Source organism: Mustela nivalis (genome assembly GCF_964662115.1).
Source record: "Mustela nivalis genome assembly, chromosome: 8".
NCBI classification, from domain to species: Eukaryota; Metazoa; Chordata; class Mammalia; order Carnivora; family Mustelidae; genus Mustela; species Mustela nivalis.
Genome location: NC_139027.1, coordinates 106851425 through 106874370, shown reverse-complemented (window position 1 = coordinate 106874370; position 22946 = coordinate 106851425). Strand labels below are relative to the sequence as shown.

The 22946-nt window shown below is 46.0% G+C and overlaps 1 protein-coding gene across 3 annotated transcripts in view; it reads left to right on the top strand.

The window, feature by feature from the left end:
* The window catches only part of ISM1 (isthmin 1), a 76404-nt gene that overhangs the window by 40359 nt on the left and 13099 nt on the right, over window positions 1-22946 (top strand). For all 3 annotated transcript variants that reach the window (XM_082745750.1, XM_082745748.1, XM_082745749.1), the window contains exons 2-3: window positions 8913-9152; window positions 18022-18286. In XM_082745750.1, the coding sequence (XP_082601876.1) occupies window positions 8925-9152; window positions 18022-18286 (493 nt within the window). In that variant the 5' untranslated portion in view covers window positions 8913-8924. The remainder of the gene's footprint in view (window positions 1-8912; window positions 9153-18021; window positions 18287-22946) is intronic.

Sequence of the window (22946 nt, the reverse complement as noted above, 5' to 3'; positions counted from 1 at the left end):
TGCAAACCACAGGCACAAAGGTACAGTGACCTGCCTAAGCTTACAAAACCAGAGAGGGGCAATGCTAGGACACAGAACCAGGCCTCGTACCTCCAGGCCCAGGCTCCTCCCACAATACCATGAACCCTTTTCCAGGATTTTGAGGTAAAGTTCCAATTCCCTTTAAAACCTATTTTGGAGGTACTTGGAGCAGAGATCTATGGTAGGGTTCAGTGAAGGGTCTTGACTTTGGGTGTTAAAAGAAACCCATCTTGCTTAAAATAATAATCTAGGCAAGGGTCCCCAGGGTCACTCCAACCCCAGGCTGGCTTCTTAACATTGGTTCTGCCTCTCAACAGCAGAACACCAGCCTTGACCTGGGCCTTGGAAGCTCCCCGTTCCACGCATCTTCTTGTCCTGGTTGACAACTTCCCGCTTTGGTCAAGGGACGACTTAGATAGTTGGGCCATTTAGGCACGTTAATAATTTGGTGCCTCTTCAAATTGGGTGCTGGGACATGGGCCCTGGACACTTCCCACTCTGTTTTCTTTGCTACAAATGGAGAAATCACAACTTGAAAAACCCTCAGTAATCCAGACTCATGAAAAATTTGCTCAAAATTTGACACAGAGGGGAAGCTAAGCCCCCACGTGGCCAAAGGGCCCCCTGGTGGCCACCCTTGGTCTGTTCTCTGCAGCTCTGAGAAGGTTAGCTCTGCCCTCAAATTGCGACAGCTCTCTCAGCAGATAAAACCTCCCCTTATCTTAGCCTTAAGTAGGTTTTGTCTCACACCAAAAGGGACTCATCAAAGTGGGCCTTCTACACAGTTCCACCATTCCCTCTGAGGAAGGTTCTGGAAAATATAGTTTCTCCATCCCCTTACATTCGCAGAGATGTTTTAGATGATGGGTGTAGGTTTCTTTTGGGCAAATTGGCTTCAAATCCTTGAGCTCTACTTCTTACATGTTTTCTTAGACTTGAAAGAATAATTTGTGTTTCACTTCTATTCATTCTTTAGCCTCACAGGACATAAAGGGAATGGGTCCTGGATAGTTCCCACTCTGTTTTCTTGGCCAGCAATGGAGAAAACACAACTTGAAAAATCACAAATAACACACACATTTCCAAGATCAAAGCTGTTTATACAAGTATCGGAGACAAGCCAGTGGGGTGTTGACATCCATTTTACCAGCCAGCCCCAAGAGCCTTCCATTAAGGAAGAAGCACAGGGGTGGGTGGCTGGCCCCATCCCCCGTGGAACCATTGCTCAAATGCAACTAGTTGACCATTCTTCATGCTTTCTAAAGCCTCGCCTGAAATCATCGGCCAGGTCATTCCCAAGCCCTAAAATAAACATTCTTGCGATACATTCTGCCCCTGTAACGTAAGATTCCTCAGCCATTCGTCAGGCTTTCAACAGAAGGCTTCATTCCCAACCGAGATGCTACACCCCTGCATTCTTGAAACGTGGTATACCTGTGTCACTCGCTCCCAGGGTCATCTGCAGGCTGCCACAGCCAAGAATGAAGCAGACTTCTGGCCCTTTCCCCTTTGCCAGGAAGTTCCCTTTTCATGCTTGCTGTTAAAGAAAGCCACTGATGTTGAAGGGGAGCGATGACCATCACACCCGAACAGAGAGAGCAGAAGGTGGTCAGCCTGGTCATCTGCATCTTCACCCGTGGGTCCTGCTGGCTTCTTCCCGGCGCTTCACAGAATGACCTTCCATCACCCCCTCCTGCCACCCCTACAGTGGTCTGCCCGAGCCCTAAGAGCACGTGCACCCCCCTGAGAAAGCCTACTTCGCTGCCTGAAACTCATTCTGCTTATTCTGGTTTTCTCTTCCTAGAAGCGCTTGTGCCCCAATCATGTGTAACGATAATCACGGTGCCCTTTTTTTTTTCTTTTATCTCCCCAAACAGGGAACTTTTGCTCTTCCCTTTGAAATACCACCAGTGGCATTCTTGAACTTATTTTTAGATGCGTGGAAGCGTTCCAGACAAAAATCGATGCCTAGTGCAGATAAAGCTCTGAGTGTGTTTATCGTGGGTAGAAGAAAAACGGAGTGTTTTCATGTGAAAGGAGCATGGCCATGTGCCTGGGTGCAGTATGGCTTCCTTTAATCTGGAAAAAGGAAACAAGCATTGTCGATAATAATATGCAGATGTCCAGCCCCAAATGAGGACATATTGCTAATTAGCTATATTGTTAGTATGTTTTCAGGAGAGAGGCTGCAGCGACATTAATTATAATCTCTGTTGTTTGTTGTTCAAAGTCTATGAGACCAAAAGCATTGCTAATAATATCTTCTTTAATATCTTCAATAGACGATGCCTAGATTGTTTTTTTCTTCAGAATCCCACATAAAAGCCACAGTAGGGGTAATGAGGCCTGTAGCCTGAGCCTAATTAAAATGAAATCTAACTAGGCCCGTAGCCATCATTATCATCAACTGGTACTTATTGGGTGCCCCCTGAGCTTGTGGAATTGGAGGGTGTGGGCTTTGAGATCGCAGATATGCGTGTGCTTTGCCCTCCAGAAATTTGCCATCCCGTCTGCCTCCAAGAAGTCTGCCTGGTTGTGTTAATCTGGGAATGGTTACCACAGCCTTTTAAAGGAGGGAAAAAAAAAAAAAAGCACTAAAACTCTCCTAGCCAGCCACCAATTTGTGCCTCTTCTGGAAGTTCTGGAAATGGTCAGATAAGCCATTTTTCCTCCCACATACCAGCCTTTGGGAGATGTTTGCAGGATAGGGCAGGTGCCTATTTACAGACTGGGACAATAATGCTTAGCAGGCTTTTCCCAAAGGTGGACCCATCCCCCATTTCCACTCCTTGATTGCCTCCCCTTGAGCTGAACACCCTCATTTGCTCTGTGTCCCTCTCCCTCTGCCTGTGCCAAATAGCCAGCTGGAAACTCTGAACGTTGTGACCACTTTGACCTTGTTGTGGCTGTGACAGCCTTGTTCATCACGAGGATGGCCAGAATGAGCGGCTCCCGCCATGCCATGGCCAGAGGGTGGTTGGGGGAGTGATGTCCTGGGAAGAAAGGACACAAATGATAAAGCTTCTGGGCTTATCATCTTAGAAACTGTCCCCAGTCTACAGATGAGAGACATTTTTTCTTCTCCGTTCATGTTGGTAGAACTTTCCCAGGGGCATTCAGGACCAGCTGCTGAGAGTTGGGAGGAGGGAGCAGATCCCGGCACCACATAGCTTCAGAAGCCTCCAAATGACCCAGAAAATGCCACCAGGGAAGTGGTGGCCTGGCGGAAAATCACAGCACTATAACAGAAAGCTTTCAGACCAAAGGCTAAGGGGTTGAGATCTCTGTGCTGGACCTGACATTTATATTCTTTAATTCCACAATGTCTTACTGAGACTGTAGAGTGGTCCCTTGGCAGCTTGGATGCCCTTTGGGTCTCTCTGCCAGGCCCCTCCACGCGCCGGGGAGTCTGTACCCATTTGCTTTGCCAGGATTGCGGTGTCTGCTAACCCACCTCCCCCTCTGCTCTGTGCTCTGCACCTGCTTCACCCACTTCACTTTTGCTTGCCTCTACAGTCTCGGCTCAAACATCATTTCTTCAGGCAAACTTTTTCTTTAACACCAAGGTTTCAAGTAAGGAGTTTTATAATCTCTACCTCAAATGGTGGTAATAGTTTTTCGTGCTTTCTTTTGTGAGTATCATCCTAAGTTCATGGACTTACATAGATTCTATGTGCATTGTGAATGACAAACTTTGTTTTGACACCCAAATTGTTTAATCTTTGTGCAGTGAGGACCCTTCATGCTGGCTCCTGTGTTCTTTTCAGAGGACACCATTTGCCACTAACGCGTCCCCATCTTCCAGTGCATCTAAGTATCCCAAACTCGCGTATACTTACTTCCCTGCCCAAGCTCTGCAGTCAGCCGGCCATTTGTCCAAGGAGCTCTGGTTTCCTTGAGTGAGAGCAAACTCCTTGAAATTTAATGATAGCGTTTTAAACAAATAAAAGGAATGTTACATTATACAGGGAGTAATACATTTGAGAAATATAATACATAGATGCTGAAACAATGAGAAGACTCTGTAAAGGTCTGGGGATGGGCAGAGATGGCAGAGCTGCATATGTAACCTGACTGCCGCTGTGGAGTCTGCCATGATAGACTCACTAACTGCCCTGCCCTGTGAGTTGTGTTCATTGCCCAGAACAGAGCGCCCAGCTTTGAGTCACTTCACTGAACAGGGCGTTTCCCTTTCCATTGGTAGTCACAGCTCTAATATTAGAGTCACAACAGGGAATATTGCCACTCGTGCTGCAGCGTTGTCAACGGTAACATTAATACTTGGGGTTTCCGTAAAAGAAGTTCTGAGGTCACCCGTCCAGGATTCCTATGACGGCTCTACCATGCCATCCCAGACCCAGGCTCCCCTATCCTTCCGTTCAGTCAGCTTTAGAGACTAGCCTTCAACCTCACGCATGCCAGCAGCCTCGTTTCACTTGAAGCACTGGTATCTGTACTCCAGGTGGGAGAAAGTAGGAGAGAGAAAGGCCAAAAGGTAAACTGACCACCTCCCACTCAGGGGTCCCATCCAGCATCGTCTACGTGCATCTCATTGGGTGGAACTGCATCACGTGGTCGCTCCCAGCTGCAGTGGATGCTGGGAAATGTAGTTTTAGCCCACTACCTTGCCACCTGAAACAAATACCGAGTAAAAATAATTAAATAGAATAGGGGAATAGAATTGGGTAGGCATTTTTGCATTTTGGGTAGGCATATTTGCAATATCTGCCACAATACTCCCATCTAAGGCAAAATACACGGTTCCCACTTTATTATATTTTTTAAAGATTTTATTTATTTATTTGACAGAGAAAGAGAGATCCCAAGTAGGCAGAAAGCCCAGTGCGGGGCTCCATCGTAGGACCCTGAGATCATGACCTGAGCCACCCAGGCGCCCCATCCCATTTTACTATTTTATCATTGTTGCTAACATTTTATTATTACCTACCCCCCCCCCCCCCGTTTTAGATAAAAACAGTAGTAAAATAACAGAGGGACGGGACAGGCTGTACGCACAAGGATGGGGAGTGTTAAGCAGTAGCTCTATCATTCGGCCACTGTAGATGCCTGCCTCAGCTCTTGAGCAGAGTTTGTATGTAAACCATAGAACAGTGTTAGTGCTTCGGCTCCTCTTTTTTTTTTTTTTTTTTTAAGATTTTATTTATTTATTTGACAGAGAACACAAGTAGACAGAGAGGCAGGCAGAGAGAGAGGAAGAAGCAGGCCCCCTGCTGAGAAGAGAGCCCGACGTGGGACTCGATCCCAGGACCCTGAGATCATGACCTGAGCCGAAGGCAGCGGCTTAACCCACTGAGCCACCCAGGCGCCCTCGGCTCCTCTTTTTATTGGTAATCCCAACTCCAGAGATAACAGTGCCGCCGGAGCTGCAGCACTGATTGATGATCCCCTCAAACACACATGGTGGGTGAAGAAATGCTTTCTCAAGCTAAGCCGACCTCCTCATGTCATGTGAATTGAGACAAAATGAATTGTGCAGCACCTCAGAAAATATGGTGAGGTTTCCTGTCTTCAGCTCCTGGACTTTCCCAGAAGAGTGCCTTCCAGAAGGGGCATTTGCTTTTCTGAACAAAACGCAAACTATTGGAAGATCTTCGTTTTGCGACCCACCCTTCCTGAGAATCTTCACTCTGGTAGCATAACTTAAATAGGGCACTCGGCGGGTGAACTCGTTGATCTAGATGGAGGGATGGCCATCAACCAAGACCTGGGGTGGGGGGGTGAGGGGGATTCTCTGCAAGGAAGATGAGCCGTGTGCTCCGAGAGAAAGATTAAGAAAAGGCTTTCTCCTTCATTGTTAGCAGATCCTGTCTGCTGCCTATCACCCAAGATGTAAAATCGAGATTTCAAAATAATGGCTACTCCCAGATCTTGTTATTGGTTGAATAAAGTGGAGTTTCATTTTATATGAGATGTTGTAAGACATCCTTCCCCTATCCTAGGGTGTCCAGTTTCTGGAAATTTGGGGCCATGCCACTGCAGGGAGCCAAGGTTTCCAGTTAAATATGTTTTGATAAAGATGCAAGAGGAATTCAGATATTCAGAGATTGTGATTAGTGTTTCTTTATTACTTCCCATCTTCCAAATGCTTTGTGAACCCAAAGCTTGTTTGGGACATGGGTGGGGGGGATTGGGAAAAGATGGAGAAATGCCACAATTGTGTGCAGAACTCAAGCCAAAACATACTTTAGCCCCAGTCTATTCCCGGCAGAGCAGCTTGTGGCCTGAGCTGACCAGCTGATTGCCCTAACTCTACACTTCTCTCTCTCTCTCTTTTTTTTTTTTTTTTTTTTTTTTTAATGTGTAGAGATAACCCAACTGAGTTGTCTTGACCATCCTGCTGGGACAACATGGGACTCTCCTTATTATCTGCTGTTTTACATGGAGGATTGTTGAGCCACAGAGAGTTTAATGGGTTTTCTTGGTTCATGGCTAAGCCAGGATCACTCCGTGGTGGTCAATCTCCTACTGAGAAATTCCAGAGTCAGACCAAGAAACCAATCAGATTGTCTTTGGTTTTTCAGCCATCTAAACAAAATGCCAAATAACATTTCCTATCTCTTCTCCTAAAATGTGAGTTTTAAGAGTAGAAAGTTTATGTCACCACAGGTAAAGGAAGGAGAACTCCATTTTTAACCCAGTTAAGCATTGTGTCCCAGTTACTACAACGAAGTTAGGGTTGGATTTGCAGGAAATCCCTGAAGCAATTGGCAAGCAAGCCTTGGTCCCCTTCCGAGAGTTGCACTCACAAATTTCTCTGCAAGAAGTTCTCCATGAGAATCCAACTATGCTCACTAATGCTGCCGGAGATGTTTTAAAGTAGGGGATCCAGCAAGAAGAAGAAGACAGCAATTGCCTTCAGTTCTCTCCCCTTGGACTATGATAGACAGAACTCTCATGTTGAGAGAAGATTTAGCATGTTCCTTTCTCTCTCTCTCTCCTTCCCCTGCTCTCCTCCCCTCCCCCCCTCCCTGTGCTGGGCTCAGTCTCAGCATAATACATTTGGCCCTCATTGCGTTGAGCAATGCCCAGGGAATGCCAGGGCAACTCCCTTTACGAGGATGTGCCAGGAGACAAAAACCATGGCAGAGAGGTGGCTGGAAAGGTGAACAAAGGCACTGCCCTTGGCCACATTTCTTTAGCAAAAACCAAGGGCAAGCAAAAACACGATGACGAACATTCAGCTTCTCCCCGCCGTGTAACTCTCTAACTGCATGCTTTAAAGAGGAAAGAGCAGACAGGCTATCTTTGTCTTGCACTTGCCGGGAAGGGTGCCCCAGCCTCTTGCTGGAATCGCTGAGGAAGGGTTGGTGTGCAGACTGGTGGTCCCTTGCCCTCTTGGCATCTTCAGCGGAGGTGGTCTCTGCACCAGCACTTTTGTTCCTCAGCATTTCTGTTTAAAGGATATAGGAAAGATCCATGCCTTCAGATTAACTAAGAAGATATTTATCTACTGCATGTGTTTCGTTCTCTGGCCGTTCTTGACCTTTGGTACTTGGAGTCAGGAGTGTTTTGATACTAGATGTAACCCTTTGGCTGGGTCAGAGGCACCGCGGTGGGGGCAGGGAGTGCATGTGGAGACAGTGTGCTAGAATATACACTCCGAAACCCCGAAACATGCCCAAGAATAACAAGAGCATTAACCACTGACCCAAACGCTGGTGAAATTCTATCTCTACATCTCTCTTCTCCAGTAAACATGAAAATGCCATCCCTGAAGGGATGGAGGAAAGCTCCAAAGAGAGGTCCAAGGAGAACAAGAGGAGGAGAAGGGCTGGTTTGGGAAAAAGGTCCAGCAACTTCTACACTCTTCAATCACTACAAAATTTTTTCCCGAATGACAACTAAATAGAGACATTTTTTACTAGCTGGGAAAAACAACAGACTTGAACTTTTCAGAATAAAGGCATTAAATTTAAAAATGCCTTCTTGTCACTCTTTCTTTGGCTATCCCCGTCTTTTCCTTCATCACATATTATCTTCCCTCCTTCACTCCATACCAGCCTCACTGGCCTTCTTTCCATCCCACGAAGGGACCAAATTCATCCCCAGCTTAGGACTGTCTTACTTGCTGTTTCTTCTGTGAAAATGTTCCTCCCGAGGTTGCAGCAGGTGTTCAGGTCTTGCCTTCCCAAAGAGGTTTTCCCAGCAACCTGTCTAAGGTTGTCCCTGGCCATTCTCCATCATGTTCTTTCTTCTCACCGGTCACCAATTTCTGATCTGATTTTGTCATATTTATTATTTTGTTCCCTCAATTAGTTGTAAATATTAAGAGAATAGGGCCCAGGTCTTGTCCGTGGCTCTATCTCCTATGCCTAGAATGTGGTTGACACTTGTTGACCCGATGGATGGATGGATGGATGGATGGATGGATGGTTGGTTGGTTGGTTGGTTATAGTCAATGATTTGGCTCAAACATTTTATCCAGTTTGGTCAGATCTTTTGTTCCATGACATGCACCACAGAAACAAACTCTGGACATGGGGGCTGTAACTAATGCCAGAGTGATTAATTAATTGAAGCTATGAGAAGGAAATCATCCTCTGATTCCAGTTCTGAATGAAAACCCATTCTCCTTCAAAATAGCACTTTTGTGTTGATGTGCTTCAATGTTTAATAAATATCCCATAACACTTTAGCTCTCAGAAAATTCCAGAGCAGCAGGCTGGGAAAAGTTCCCTGATGGTTTGGCTTTTTGAAGATGGAGTAATTAAACCAAGGGAAATGAAGATGAATTGGGAATACCATCCTGGTTTAATTCCAGCCACTAGCATTGTCTTTGCTCTTGAATTTAATGGACTGTTAAGGGAGGGGGTATTCTCAAATCACGTGCCTCCTGTTTATTTGTTCCTTTGCTTGTTTATTTGTTTTAGAATAACCTCCACATGGAAAGTGACACTGCATCAGAAACGAGCTTTCCTTTCTCCAAAGAAGCAGCCGGGGAACATCTGGACCACCAGGCTGCACACCAACCCTTCCCCAGACAGCGATTCCGGCAAGAGCCTGGGCATCCTTCACTGCAAAGAGATGGCCCCAGATCCTTTCTCCTTGATCTCCCAAACTTTCCAGATCTTTCCAAAGCTGACATCAATGGGCAGAATCCAAATATCCAGGTAATGCTTGAAAGTTGAAAGAACCTATCTCTTTGTGTCCTGATCTGATGTCAAAGCAACCACTGCCTTACCGCACTTGTATTCTTAGCCCCTTATGATTCTGGTTGACAATCAGATTATCTCTGTAAGACCAGTGTTTTATTGCATCTGTGTGACAGCCTTCATTGGGAGATGCACCATTATTTGATGCACGACTAAAGAAAGAAAACACTGATAATTCAAGTATGACACTGAATGCAATGTAATGCGATGTAATGCAATGATTACAATACATCCTGCTCTCAGAGATGTTGATATGCCCAAACAAAACAAAATTATATGCCCTGAAATTAACAAAATAGGGTAGCTATAGAGAAGGGCCAATTTAACATGGAAGCTCACTTGGCAAAGCACAGTATGATTTCAGAGGTACTGGGGAAGGCACACTCTCAAATCCCACTTAGCTTGCCCTGGACACCAGCAATTCCTTCAGGAGGTGGCAACACTTCATTGCTCTAAAATGTAAAGATCTGATTCAGAAAGTTGGGTGAGAGGAAGGGACGTGAGAACAGAAGTAGCTGGGGGAGACATGAGTCTGTACCGCTAAGATGGGCTGGAATGAAGCTGAAGAAAATAGGTGGTTAGGGAAAAGGGTACCTGGGATTAAAAATAACAACCCTCCTCTATGCTGAAATAGATATGCTTTACAAAGCAAATGTTGATCTGGTTTGACTCCAAACACCCTCATGAAGGAGATGAAGCCCACATCCTTTTTCCATAATCAGTAATGCAGCAGGTACTTAAGAAGTTCCTATTTGGTTTGCCCAAGGTTACATGGCTAGTAAATGGTGGTTGAAGTTCAAATCTAGTCTCCTGGTTGTCCTGAGAATACTCACCCTATCAATCCATGTTTCACAGACAAACTCTTGATTTTGAATTTTGCTTGTACTTCCCTCTGTGTCTTCCCAGAGATGGTGCCCATGATAGCCAAGGAAGAGGACTAGTCAACAAGGCAATCTCATCTCTATTGTAGCTCCTGTCCACCTTGAACTTTGTTCTCCATTCTTTGCATTTGGGGAAGGGCAGCATTTTCTCAATCTTCCTCTCTGCTTCAAATTCCAATTAGCTTACAAGGCCAAAAGTTCCTGAACCTGACCTCAGAGCAGTTGATCCTTAATTAAGTTAACTCTCCCTCTCTCAAGACTAACATTCTCTGCATGACACCTTCCAGATCAGATTTCGTTGGTCAGAGTTCTGCTCATCACGCCAGTGTCATAGCGGCTAACAAATGTCACTGAGAATACGCCCCAGTTAGAATGTTGACCAGCCCCTACTGTGTATAAAATACTGTGTTAGGGTTATGAGAAGGTAAGAATTGTATGACCTTCTCCATCCAAGAATGACATAGATATGAAGGTCCCGGCTACCACCCAAGACAGTGCCAAAGGGAACATGGAGACAGAGGAGGGGAAAATGCTCTGTTCCATTGTGAACAGGTATGAATAGACAGGAAGAAATAGAACAGGATACTGGTAAGGATCTAGATATGAAAAATGTTCCAGAAGTCACTTTTTGACGACCCTTGTGCAGAAATCACTGCATGCACCTGTTAACATTTCCAGAGAGTCTTGCATTGTTCTAATTGATTAAATGGAAAAACAGGCCTTTCACTCCACTGTTCTTTCTCCAGGAAGTGGTTACATGGCTCTCTGCTAAAGAACAAAGGATTCACTTGGGGGAGGTGCGGACTGGCAAAAAAAGGTGCAGACCTCTCCTTACTGTTACTCGACAGTGCTCCCCCTTGGGTCTTTACCTGCAGGAAGTGATTTTTTCCCCCCTTCTTTATAGATTATATGGTTTTGGGACCAGGCCACATTCACTCCAAGGGAGCTTAGGCCATGTCCAAAGCAATTTTAGGCTTGCTCTGGCTCACATTTTTCCCCCACAGGTGGGAAATGTCACTGTGAGATTTAATGCTGAGTATTGAGCTATTAAAGTAGTAGATTTAAGAATGTAGGGACTCTTGGGTGGTTCAATCATTAAGCATCTGCCTTCAGCTCAGGTCATGATCCCAGGGTTCTGGGATCGAGTCCCGCATGAGGCTCTCTGCTCTGTGGGGAGCCTGCTTTTCCCTCTCCCTGTCCTTCTGCCTGTTGCTCCCCCTGCTTGTGTTCTCTCTCTCTCTCACTGTCAAATAAATAAATACAACCTTTTTTTTAAAAAAAAAAAAGGAATTTCTTATGTAAAGTTACAAGAAAATGCCTGGATGCAGGGGAACTGAAGGTTGCAGGGAGTGTCCTCTCATTGGAAAGTTACTAAGTACACGGGGCTCTACCTAAGAACCAAATTTGGAGCAGAATTTCTCAGAATCCCCTGTCTCTCTCCCAGATAATTCTGTGAGCCTAGGAATCCCCAGACCTCACTTGGGCCTTTTTAAAACATAGACCTAAATGTCAGGAAAGAACAGTGGTTGAGATCCTCAGACCTAAGAAACCCAGATTCCTTTCCCAAAAAGGGCAGGGCACCCGTAAAGTCTGGGCCTTCTACAGCCCACACAATGGATCAATCTGTGCATGAGGTCACTAGAGCACCCAGGGTTCCAGGTCATTTTAAATCATCCTCATCTGTGTGGTTTAGCTGGATGGGAAGTAAAGAATACTCTGGAACAGTTCCACCTGGCTTCCTGAGGGCAAGGGGCTGTTGGAGTTGGTGGATATGGAGAGAACTAGAATGAGCCAAAAGGGCAGAAATTAAATGGAGGTGAGTTATGAGAAGGTCCCACACGAGAGTCTGGCAAAGCCTCTTGGACTTTTATCGAAGGCAGCTTCCCTGTGCACTGTCAGTAAGGCATGACTGCGAAGATGATACAAGTGGAAATTCTTTGCCGTGTCCCCTCTGAGACATGTTTACATAGACTTACAACAGGGGCAAAGTAACAGTCAGTGCTTTGTTCTCACTCTGTCTAACCACCACCCCACCTCACCTGCCCAGCACGGGAACCAAAAATTCGCCTTCAGGTACAGGTTCAGAAAGGGAGACCTTGGAGCACAGGGCGGGAAGAGAACAGGGGCGCTCCTGCATGTCCTCGTTCCTTTCCTGAGTTGGCCTTTGGACAGCAAAGATCCCCATAGCTCCCAAGAGCTTAGGTTTCCCCATAGCTGCAAATATCAGAATATTGTGCAAAGCCCATGAAGTCTAAGGTATGACCACCTTTCTGCCCACTGTCTAGACAAGCCACTCCACTCCTGCTCTGCACAATCCCCATGGCCGTTTAGCCTCCGGCAGGCCATTGAGAGGGGCAGGAGCAGCCTAGGTTTTATTGATCTTATGATCTGTTGGCCCTAAAGAAAAGAAAATTGAGCTGTGTTTCTGGCCTTCTCTTTCTGCAAGACCACAAAAGTCACTTGGAAAGATGTTCAGAAAAAGAAGGAAGCAGCTGCTCTCCCTGAGAGCCACAGCCTAGGCCAGTGTGTGAGTGTGTGTGAGTGTGCGTACACAAGAACGCAAGCTTACATACAAGCGCACACACACACACACACACACACACACAGCACTGGCCGCTGCAGCCCCATGCACCAATGCACTTGAGTAAACCAGTTCCCTGGTGGTCCTTTAAAAGATGAGGTGCTTTCTAAAAGGGGGTGATGGGTTCTGTTTTGGCAGCCCTTACCCCTTCCTTACAGCACTGCTCTTTTGTTGAAATGCACTCGTTTGACACGGGGCGGTTCAGCCAAGCAGACAGCTCCAGTGATCCTCCGGGGCCGTGAAAGCATTTTCTCTCCCTGGGGAGCAGAGCGAAGACAGGTGACGGGGCTTCCACTGCCAGGGCCCCTGGCCTTGTCTCCCCCCGTCCCTTGGCAACCTGCCCCTTGCCCCCACCTAGCTGTCCTTCACTGAAGCTGGGGAGCTGAACAGGAATTTAATACCTTCTCTCTGAACACCCCCACCCCATCCCCTCCAGTGTCTGAAAGAGTTTCCCACGCTCTGGGTCTGGGGTCTGCTGTCCCTCCCGCCAAATAACCCATACCTTTCCAACGTGACACTGCCAAGCCCGGGCAAGGGGTCACCTCCCTCTTAGACCTCTTAACTTTGGGGAAGGGAAGTGCTTTAAAAAGCCCAGCTTGGGGGGGGGGAGCTTTTTTAAACCCCCCTCCCCTCTAAGCCAGGCAGGACCCGCTTAGGGCCGTGGAAGCGAGTGGGGAAAAGACAAGGCACAAGTTAGAAAGACACAGCCTCAAAGTCCTGAACCGAATCTCCGTATTAAATTTGAAACAATAGTAGAAGTCGGATTTCATTAAAAATAAATAAATCAGTCATTCAGGAAAGAAAGGAAATTCTCCCAGGAAAAGTTAGACTCGAACTTGAGACTTGTTGGCTGGGTTTTCCGTCTGCAGCTGATGGTCAGATAACAAAGACAAAAGTCTCTAAAATAAACTCATTATTAGGCTTTCTCCATCAATTCCTTACCACAGTAGCTGTTCACAACCAATTATTTCTTTCCTGGATCGAGATCAGGATTTATTTCAATCAATATACCGATTTCTTCTTTTCCCACTGAGGGAGACTTAAAATAGTCACCTAGAGATCTTTTTTTTCCCCTTGCACAGACTTATTTACATGGCCACCAGCCTCTGGAGGGCCACAAGATACAATCAGATGGCTTGGCCCCAGGCCTACAAATGTATGTGCTTGTACTTTTTATTCCCTTTCTCCTTTCTCTCTAAAATACTTTCAGAATGGCAACTGTGACCAACCAAGAACCAGGGAGTCTTTGTGCCCAAAACATGACCTCACACACAACTCTGGGGACAAGCCTATATGGTGGAGATTCTTACGGGGGTATATTGTCCAGAATATGAACAACAGAGCCCACTGACCTGTGCTTGGGATCAAATGTCCTGAGGGCTTGGCCATGATAGACAGCTTCCTGCAAGTTACTGGACCTCTCTATGCCTCAGTTTCCTTGTCTGTAAAATGGGGATGGTAATACTATACATGAGTACCTCTGTCCTACAATACTGCACAGAAGCGGGGGTTGTGGTGAGGATGAAGTAAGAGCATCCATGTGAAGCCCCTAGCAAGAGGGACAGGTATATGGGAAGCTTCCCCAAACAAGTAGGTGCAGGTTGGTGATGACCATGGATTGAGATGACAGAGGAAACGTGTATAAAATAATGGGGAATCACAAGAACTTGTGTTGGGACAGCTCTGTGTCTTCCTTGCTCTCTTCACCTCAGGAACATAAATTCTCCACACCGGTTTCTGTGCCTAAATTTCAAATATAACTTGTGGAGAACAAGCAAGAATGTCTGGGCCAGCACGCTGCGAGTCCCAGAGCACTAACCTCCGTCAGCTGGGTTGCCATAGTTGTTTCTGGGGCATCAGTGAGTCTGAGAGGAGGGGATTATCTTTCTGCAGCAATTGTCAAGGAAGGAAGGGGGAGCGTAATCTTGGCCTTTCACTGGAGGTTGTTTTCTTGTCCCTGGGTGCTCTGCGCTCCTGAGGAAATCACTTCACCTTAGGGCTCACATTCCTGTCTGGGAAATACTGACCCATGCCTTCCTAGTCACCATAGCTTTCAAGGCTTAGAGGGCCAAGCTAAAAGATTCTAGAAGATTCTCCTGAGCTGAGAAGGTTAAGACTTCTGTTTTCTCTAAGTCATTAGTTGATTAACCGGTAGACTTTTCAGATTAAGTGTAAGGAGTTTGTTTCTAAGAAATGTCTTAACTATCAAGAGAAGGAAGGAAGCTAGTAACACTTCATAGGATCTTATTCTCATTTCCAATTTTGGACAGAATTCCCCCCAATTGGCACCTATTTTGGACTCTCTTTCTCTCTCTCTCTCTTTTTTTTTTTTTTGGCACTGAGAAGATCCTGCCAGAAGTTGGACTCGGGTCTTTTGAAAGCATTCTCTTGCTTGTGCTATCTTGATTCATGGTATGGAAAAGTCCAGAAGAAATAAATATGCTGAGACACCTTAGTTATGTGTATGAAGGAAGAGAAAAGATGGTAAGGTCTAGCATCTTTATCAGCTTGGAAATCTGCTGTATTCACTCCCACACCTTCAGCTCATCACATCGATTATTGTTTAAGGCATCTTTATCAACCCATTCTTTGATGCTAACGAACATGTAAACAGAATGAGAGCAACAGGACCTATAAAACTAATCCCCGCCTTCCAAGAAGCCACTGATCATGCTCATTAAGTTTCTTTAATTGGATGCCTATAAAACTTCAGGTTCAGGATTAGAGTTCTTCTTTTGATATCAGTATAAGATTTCCACATTATTAATTGTAGGGAAGGGTGGATTCTAAGGTTTGTGTGTTTTTTTGTTTTTGGCGGGTTTTGTTTTGTTTTGTGTTTAATTCAATTGGGGCAGTGGCCAGAAATTAAAGGGGGGGAAAAAAAAAACCTCTGAGCTGTTGAGATTTAGTCATCGATATAGTTTTTGGAGTAAATTAGTATTTTGCTACTCCTTGCCTGGCCAGGCAACAAGTCTATTTTGTTTGGATCCGAGCAACGGTTTTGGAAAAAGAAATCGTATTGACGGTAATAGCTTAAAACATGAAATTGTTTTTATTCCCAGCTTGGAGAAATTGTAGGGCACGTCTTGCTTAGGCAATCCCTTTGACTCCAGTCTGAATACAAATGGAATACCAAAACTGCTGGGCATGTTCCCCTTATCTTCTACCCAGAGACTGATTTCATTACCATAATTGCAGGCTTGCCTGACTTTGGCAGCGTCTCGCCTCCGAGACCCTTAATAGCCTTACAGATGGTTGCTGCCTCTCAGTTGTTCCATCTGTAGGCAGAGGGAGACCGGACTGCGGAAGAGAAAGATTATGTCTCCAAAGGCTCAGTATTGCCCTGTCACCACCCAGCTGCACACTCCTGCAACACTTGTCCTTCCAGAGCTGTGTGGGGGTCCCAGCCACTCTCCAGCAACCAGCCATTCCAACAAATGGAAGTGAATCAAGACCAATGATTCCTTTTTCTCTTTTTTGAAAGATTACTAAAAGTTCCGTGATTATTTATAAATACGCAAGGGATGCTTACAAGAGGGGAGAATTGTGGTGGTGGGGAATAAAGCCAGGGATGCCCTACTAGGCATCCCACACCAGAAAAAAGATTCACGTGACTGGCTGCAGCCCGGGGACTCTCTGGGACGGATGGCAGTATCTTGACCTTGCATATGGACTACACAAGGCCACAGCCCAGGCCCAGCATTGGCCCAGCAACTTCCTTGGAAGGTCAAAGCAAGGAGAATTCCAGTCTCCCTGTTCCTAGCCCACAAGGAAGGGGCTATTGGTCTCAGGGATGGGCACAGCCTGGTGCAACTTGGCAGAGCATCCCAGCAACTCTCTCAGATGTCGGCTTAGGGCAAAACGGGAAACGCAGTACAGCTTGCGCTGATTACTCAGAGCACGTGTTTCTGATTCATTTGCACACAACTCATCCAGGGGGTGTTGCAAGGGCTATGTGATGGCCAAAGGAACCCAGTGAGTCTCTTATTATATTTTTTAAACAAGTTTCTCAGCATTGATTGTCTCTCGGAGCCAAGAAACTGCACTCTTCCAGCCCCGTGACTTCAAAACGAAGCTCTGTAAATCTGAAAGCAAGTTCTAACCTTGGCTTTGGAATTCTCTGTTCTGACCCTGAGGGTCGGTTGAGGAGTCTGCTCACGGGGTTCGGATATGGGATGAGTGAAAGTCACAGCTGTGGACCTTGAGGACCTTGTGCTCACACCTCCACACATGTGGTGGCACCAGCCCCCGTCAGCCCCTGTGGCCTTCATGGCTCTTGCTTGCATGAGGGGATGGTATTTCTGTGGCTTTTTGAGAGGCCGTGTGGCAGTTGTTAAGAACATGGGCTCTGGGGCTAGGCATCCACATCTGCCACTTACCAGCTGTGTGACCTTAGGCAGATTGTTCACTTCTCTGTGAAAAGCTAACCTGTTGCTGCCCAGCTACCAAAACTTAACAGCTTGAAGCCATGACCGTTGGATTGCTCATGGTTGTGGAGGTTAGGAATTTGAACAGGGCTCCACCAGTAGAGCTGGTCTCTGGTCCACATGGTATTAGCTTTGGTAATCCAGCTGGGCTAAAGCATCCAAGGTGGTCCCAGCTCACATGACTTGGGCCCTGGAGTGGGCCACTTGCCTGAGGTACCTCAGTTCTCCACCAGGTGGCCTCTCTGTTCACCTGGTCTCTATGTTTAAGGCTTCCTTACCCCTAGTGGTGGGAACATTCCCATGGAATGAGAATGGAAGCTGTAAGACCTCATAAGCCTTGTCATGGTGTCACTCCTACCATATTCTATTGCACAAAGTAAGTCACAAGACCGGGCCAGAATGAAAGAGAGAGGAAATCCCTTCTTAATGGGAGATGTAGCACACACCTGCAAGGATGGGATGAATTACTGGGGCCATCTTTGCAGAGAGTCAACCATAGGGGCCAATTAACAGTACCAACTTTATACATATAATACATATAATAAATTAATATATGTAGACCATTTACAACAGTGCCTAGTACAGACTTAGTGCTCAATAAGTGTTTGGTTTTATTATAATTACTCTTGTGTTACTTCAGGGACACATATAATACATGTTTACTGCTTGAATTGAAGACTTCCCAGCTACATAATCATTGGTAAATCAGGAACCCCAGTATCCTTCCAGCCTGAGGCCCATGTACATCAGTCCTATTTGGTCATGGGGCCCATTGTGCCATCTCTGGGCCTTTTCCATCCTGTATCACCATGTAGTCTCAGCATTCCTCCATGAGAGACGCATCCATCATTTCCCTCTGCTCTCCTATTTCTTCTGAGGGTACCTAGTTTGGAGGATATAGACTCCTCATTGACTCTGGCCTGTTCTGAATTCTTCAGGTCACCATAGAGGTGGTGGACGGTCCTGACTCTGAAGCAGATAAGGATCAGCATCCAGAGAATAAGCCCAGCTGGTCAGTCCCATCCCCCGACTGGAGGGCCTGGTGGCAGAGGTCCTTGTCCTTGACGAGGGCCAACAGCGGGGACCAAGACTATAAGTACGAGAGTACCTCAGATGACAGCAACTTCCTCAACCCCCCCAGGGGGTGGGACCGTCCAGCCCCAGGCCACCGGACTTTTGAAACCAAAGAGCAGCCAGAATATGGTGAGTTTACCACCCAGTGATATAAAATTGGTGGGGAGAATAAATGAGGATGTTGAGATCTAATGGACATGGAGCCAAGCAAAACCCAGTTTACAGTATGTGGTTTTGGGTCTTCTATGAGGCATACCTCATAAAGACTTTGTTCCACAGAAGCCCCAAGAAGGCACCAGCAGCCACATTTTTCTGGAAAGACTATAATTTTTAAATCATATCAATTATCCTAGGAGAGAATTTTTTTTTTTAGTTAGGGATATTTGAGGTTCTGCCTCACACCCCCCGCCGAAGCTTTAGTTTTATTTCTAAAAATTAGGAAATCACCAAATCTACTTCCTGATGTATTTTAGTGTAAAAATTCATACTGAAAATCAATTTAGTCCAAAGATAGGTGTCCAACTCCTTCTTTTGAGCAGGCAGCCATGTCACTTTGACATGAGCAGTAGAGCAGCCCTTGGGAACCCACAGGAATGTGTGCTTAATGGAAGGCTGTCAATGGAAGGCTTCAAGACAATAAATTTCAAGATGCCAAGTTGGGATTTCTAGTTTCCCAAGTTTTTAGAGGAGGGGAGGGAAGGTAACAAGCACCTTACAAATTCAGTGAGTTAAATAATAAAAACTGTTTTTCAGTTGGGATGGGAGACAGAATGGGGGGAAACTCAACTCCAATCCATCATTCAGGGATCCAGGCTCCTTCCCTCTTAGAGTTCCACCAACTTCCAGGGCCTGAGTTATGCACTGAATGCCCTACATCTGGTTGGCAGCCAAGGAGACAGACAGGTAGAGCCTGGAAAAGGCACACATGCTCTTAACCATCTCGGGCTGGAAATGGTACACACCACATCCACTCAGACTCTGTTGATGGCACCGGTGATATAGCCCCCACCAAGATGCAAAGGAAGCTGGGAAACACATCCTGGTTGTGCAAGAAGGAAGAAACCTGGCAAGGCTTCATGGGGAATCGGGAAGCCTGCCTTGTGTTATAAGAATATTTGAGGTCATATGTATGCCTCCATCATGACAGTGTTCTTGCGGCTTCACCACCAGCAGTCTTAGGAACAATGGTTATATGACAGGAATGACCTGTCTCGCACCATTATACTCTCCCCCTTACCTCCATCTCTCAGTAAAAAGACCAGCTCTGTGCTAGAGAGTCATTTCTGCCACTAATAGACAATACTAAGCAACTTCCAAAACAGGGAGACCTTTTTCTAAAAGCATGTCTTATGGCTGGCACCATGCTAGGCTCCGGGAATCCAAAAATTAGAAAGACACTGGTCTTCCTTAAAGGGGATCTCACTTGTCCATGGACAAGGGAGAAAGGTTGAGTGATAGAGGAAAACACTGCCAGGGTAGAAATACACATCACAGGCTAAGGAAGCAGAAAGGGAACTCTGACACTCCTAGCTAGGAGGCTTGTAAAACCTCCCCTTTTCCAGAAGAAGTAAGAGTTTACCTATTTTCCAAGAGAAAAGGACTAGGGATAATTACCAACATTTATATAGCACTTCCCAAGCACTAGTCCCTCTTCATGGCATCTCACATATATTAACTTATTTCATCAGCTCTCTGAGGCAGATACCCCAGTTTACAGATGGGAAAACTGAAGCCTAGAGAAGCGAAGCAACTTGACCTTGAGGCAAGTCTGAGACCTCTCGGGCAGTCTGAGCCCAGAGTCTGTTCTCCTAACCACTTTTTTATCCTGCCTCTCTGGGGAACAAAAATAATCATATCCTTTATGACAGCAGAGTGATTATGGAAATGCATGCTTCACTGGGAAGACAGAAAAGAGAGGAAAGTTCTATGGTGTTATAAGCAAGGGAAACGCAGAGGATCCCTGGGTGCCAGGCCAACATGTCACAAGTTTCTGACTTAATTATTTGCCCAGAACACAGGGGACATTGTTTTGAAGACTAGAGCTCAGACCCTCCCCATCAGAATCCCTGACTACATAATTAAGAGCTACCAATCCTGGCCTCAGCCCCTTCCCTTTATACTAATAGTCCTCAAGATGTGAACCCCAAATCAGCCGCATCGACATGGCCCGAGACTGTGATAGGAATGCAAATTTTCAGGCCCCAACCCCCGGCCTATTGAACCAGCCACTCTGGGCTGGATCCCCCAAATCTGTCTTAGAACAAGCCCTCCAGGGGCTCTGGTGCCCTGAGCCCACTATTCCAGAGTGACGGTCCTCAGTCTTGCTTGTTCCTTATACTCACCCGAGCAATTTTTTAGATCCCAATGCCCAGACTTTAGTTCAGTTAAATTGGGATCTCTGGCGGGTACAGCCCAAGCATCAGGTTTTAAGAGCTCTGTGAGTATGCTCTTAAGTGGGCGTGAAGCCCAGCTTAAGAGACACTGCTATCCTTCTGCTGAACTAGAATGTCCAGGAGTGAGACCTGGAGTCGGTCTTTCTTTGCTTTTTTGTTTCTTTCTTTTTGCAACCAGCGTCCCCTGATGATTCTCAGGCTCACCAGAGTTTGCAGACCAAAACAACTTTTGCATCTAAAGCCCTTACAGAATACACTCTGGTGAATTCATGAACATGAAGAACATCGTCCATTTCTATCTTGAGGATAGAATTCAGTTCTACTGGGACCATGACTGTGGCTGCCTCAGCTACCTTTACCATAACTTTCTAGGCCTAGAATCCCTGTGGAGGTCTTACATCTGGATCTGACAGCAGCTCAGGGCCATGGAGAAACTCCCATCTTTTATGGTTTGGGAGTATCTCTTAGTAACTCCCTCATCATTGGAGTAGATCCCAGGACAGCTACTTTATCAAGAAAATCTTGTCCCTTATAATGCCCCTAAAGGAATCCTTCTCAGATTTTAACATGAATGCAAATCACCTGTAGGTCTTTTCTAGTGTAGCTTCTGATCCAGTGGCTGAGGCCGGCACTGCTGGTCTTCGGACCACACTTTGAATAGCACGACTCAGTGTGGCAAATGCTTAGCAGCAGGCCCTGTGAGTGAAGGAATGGCTGCTTCTCTGACGGGTTCACAAGGATCGTGTGGTTTCCAGAATTCTCTGTAGCATCAGAAAAGCTGAATACTCTTTTTTGCAATCAACGAGAAACTATTAAACAATTTCTAAGTATTTGTCCCTAGGTCTGGTGCTGTGAAGGATCCAGGGAGAGAAGGCCTGGAAAGGCAGGGTTCTGGCAGCGCAAACTTCCTGGGGTTCCAGACCCACTGCAAGGGTGTGCTGGCTTTTCTCAGGCATGCTAAACCTGCCACAGGAACTGGTCTTTGTGGAGGATGTTGATTTCAGATTTTTAAAGGTAGCATCTTTAGTCAGACTTTAAATGTTGGTGGCCAAAGAGTACTTCAAAAAAAAAAAAAAAAAAACAGGTAGGAAAAAAAATAGACTAGAATGGCATCTTTAGAATATGTTATAAAACACACGACGGAAGCTGGTTAGACCTATTGCTGACTGTGGGAACACAATGGCTCTGCTTTGGACTGTATTTGAGATGCTCCACTTGAAATGCCTTCTGTAGAGATACTTAAGGTATCATCAGGGACAAAGGAAGAGTCCAGAGAAATATTTTTCTGTCAAATAGCGGTATACCATTCCCAGAACTGTTCTGAATAACCTGCAAAATGAAACCAGATAGGCAATTGCTTACGGTAACCTGGGTTTGGGACTCTGTTCCTTACAATTCTCTGACTGGTCAGAGGCCTCTGTTAATAGAGTTCCTAGTGATTTTTGTCAAGGCTTTTTCTTTGTAATGTTGAATTATGGCCACATGAGTGGGTGTCTTAAAAAAGAGAGGCCAATGTGGGCCAGAATTAAAGCTGCAGGGGTATCAGGGTATAAAGGAGCATAGGGCAGAAGCAGAGAGACCTCACCTCTCGTCCCAGCTCTGCCAGGTCTGAGCTGCGTGACGTTAGGAAGACCCTTAACCTCCCTGAGCCTCAGTTTCCTTATCCATGAAAAAAGGATGTTTCCACCTACCCACAGGATTATTATCAGAGCTTAATCATTATGTTTAGACAGAGAAGCTGGTTAAAGCAGACCCTCAGTAATTGGTAGCCACTCTCCTCTAAGATTAGCAGTGGAGGCTTGCCCGTGACCCAGTCAAGACCAAATCACCCCAGTTGCCCAGACGCTAACCGACCCACAGGTCTCTAGTGCGCTCAAACTGCTTAATCACTACCTTAAAATTTCAAACGACATGGCTGAAACCCAGCTCTCAGTCCAGTACACTGCATTGTATTCTTCCCTCACTGAGCTCTTTGATGTCACAAGGACTGCTTTTTACTGTCGTTGTTGTCACCTCAGCAAAAACCGCTGCTCACATTCATTTTCTGCTCTGAGCCATGTTCCCTGGCAGGTGAGCAAATGAGAACAGAATAGTTTTATTAGAGCAGAAAGGAGCACTGCCCTCAAAGTCTTCTGTCCTTCGCACACATTAAACAAATAGAGATTCCCCAAGAGGAGGGTCTTTCCTGGGACATGCGTCTAAGACAGTCGGCTATGGAGCCTTCAGGGTGGTGAGCTGACATGCACGCTTAGCCCTTTGTCACTAGCCTAACAGAAATGACCAGCCACGCGGTGACGGAACTGTTCGGTGCCTGATTTGGGGGGACCACATTTTAAGTTTGGAGAATAAAGGGCTTTGGGAGCATTTAAAATAAAAGCCTGAAGAAAGCCACTTAT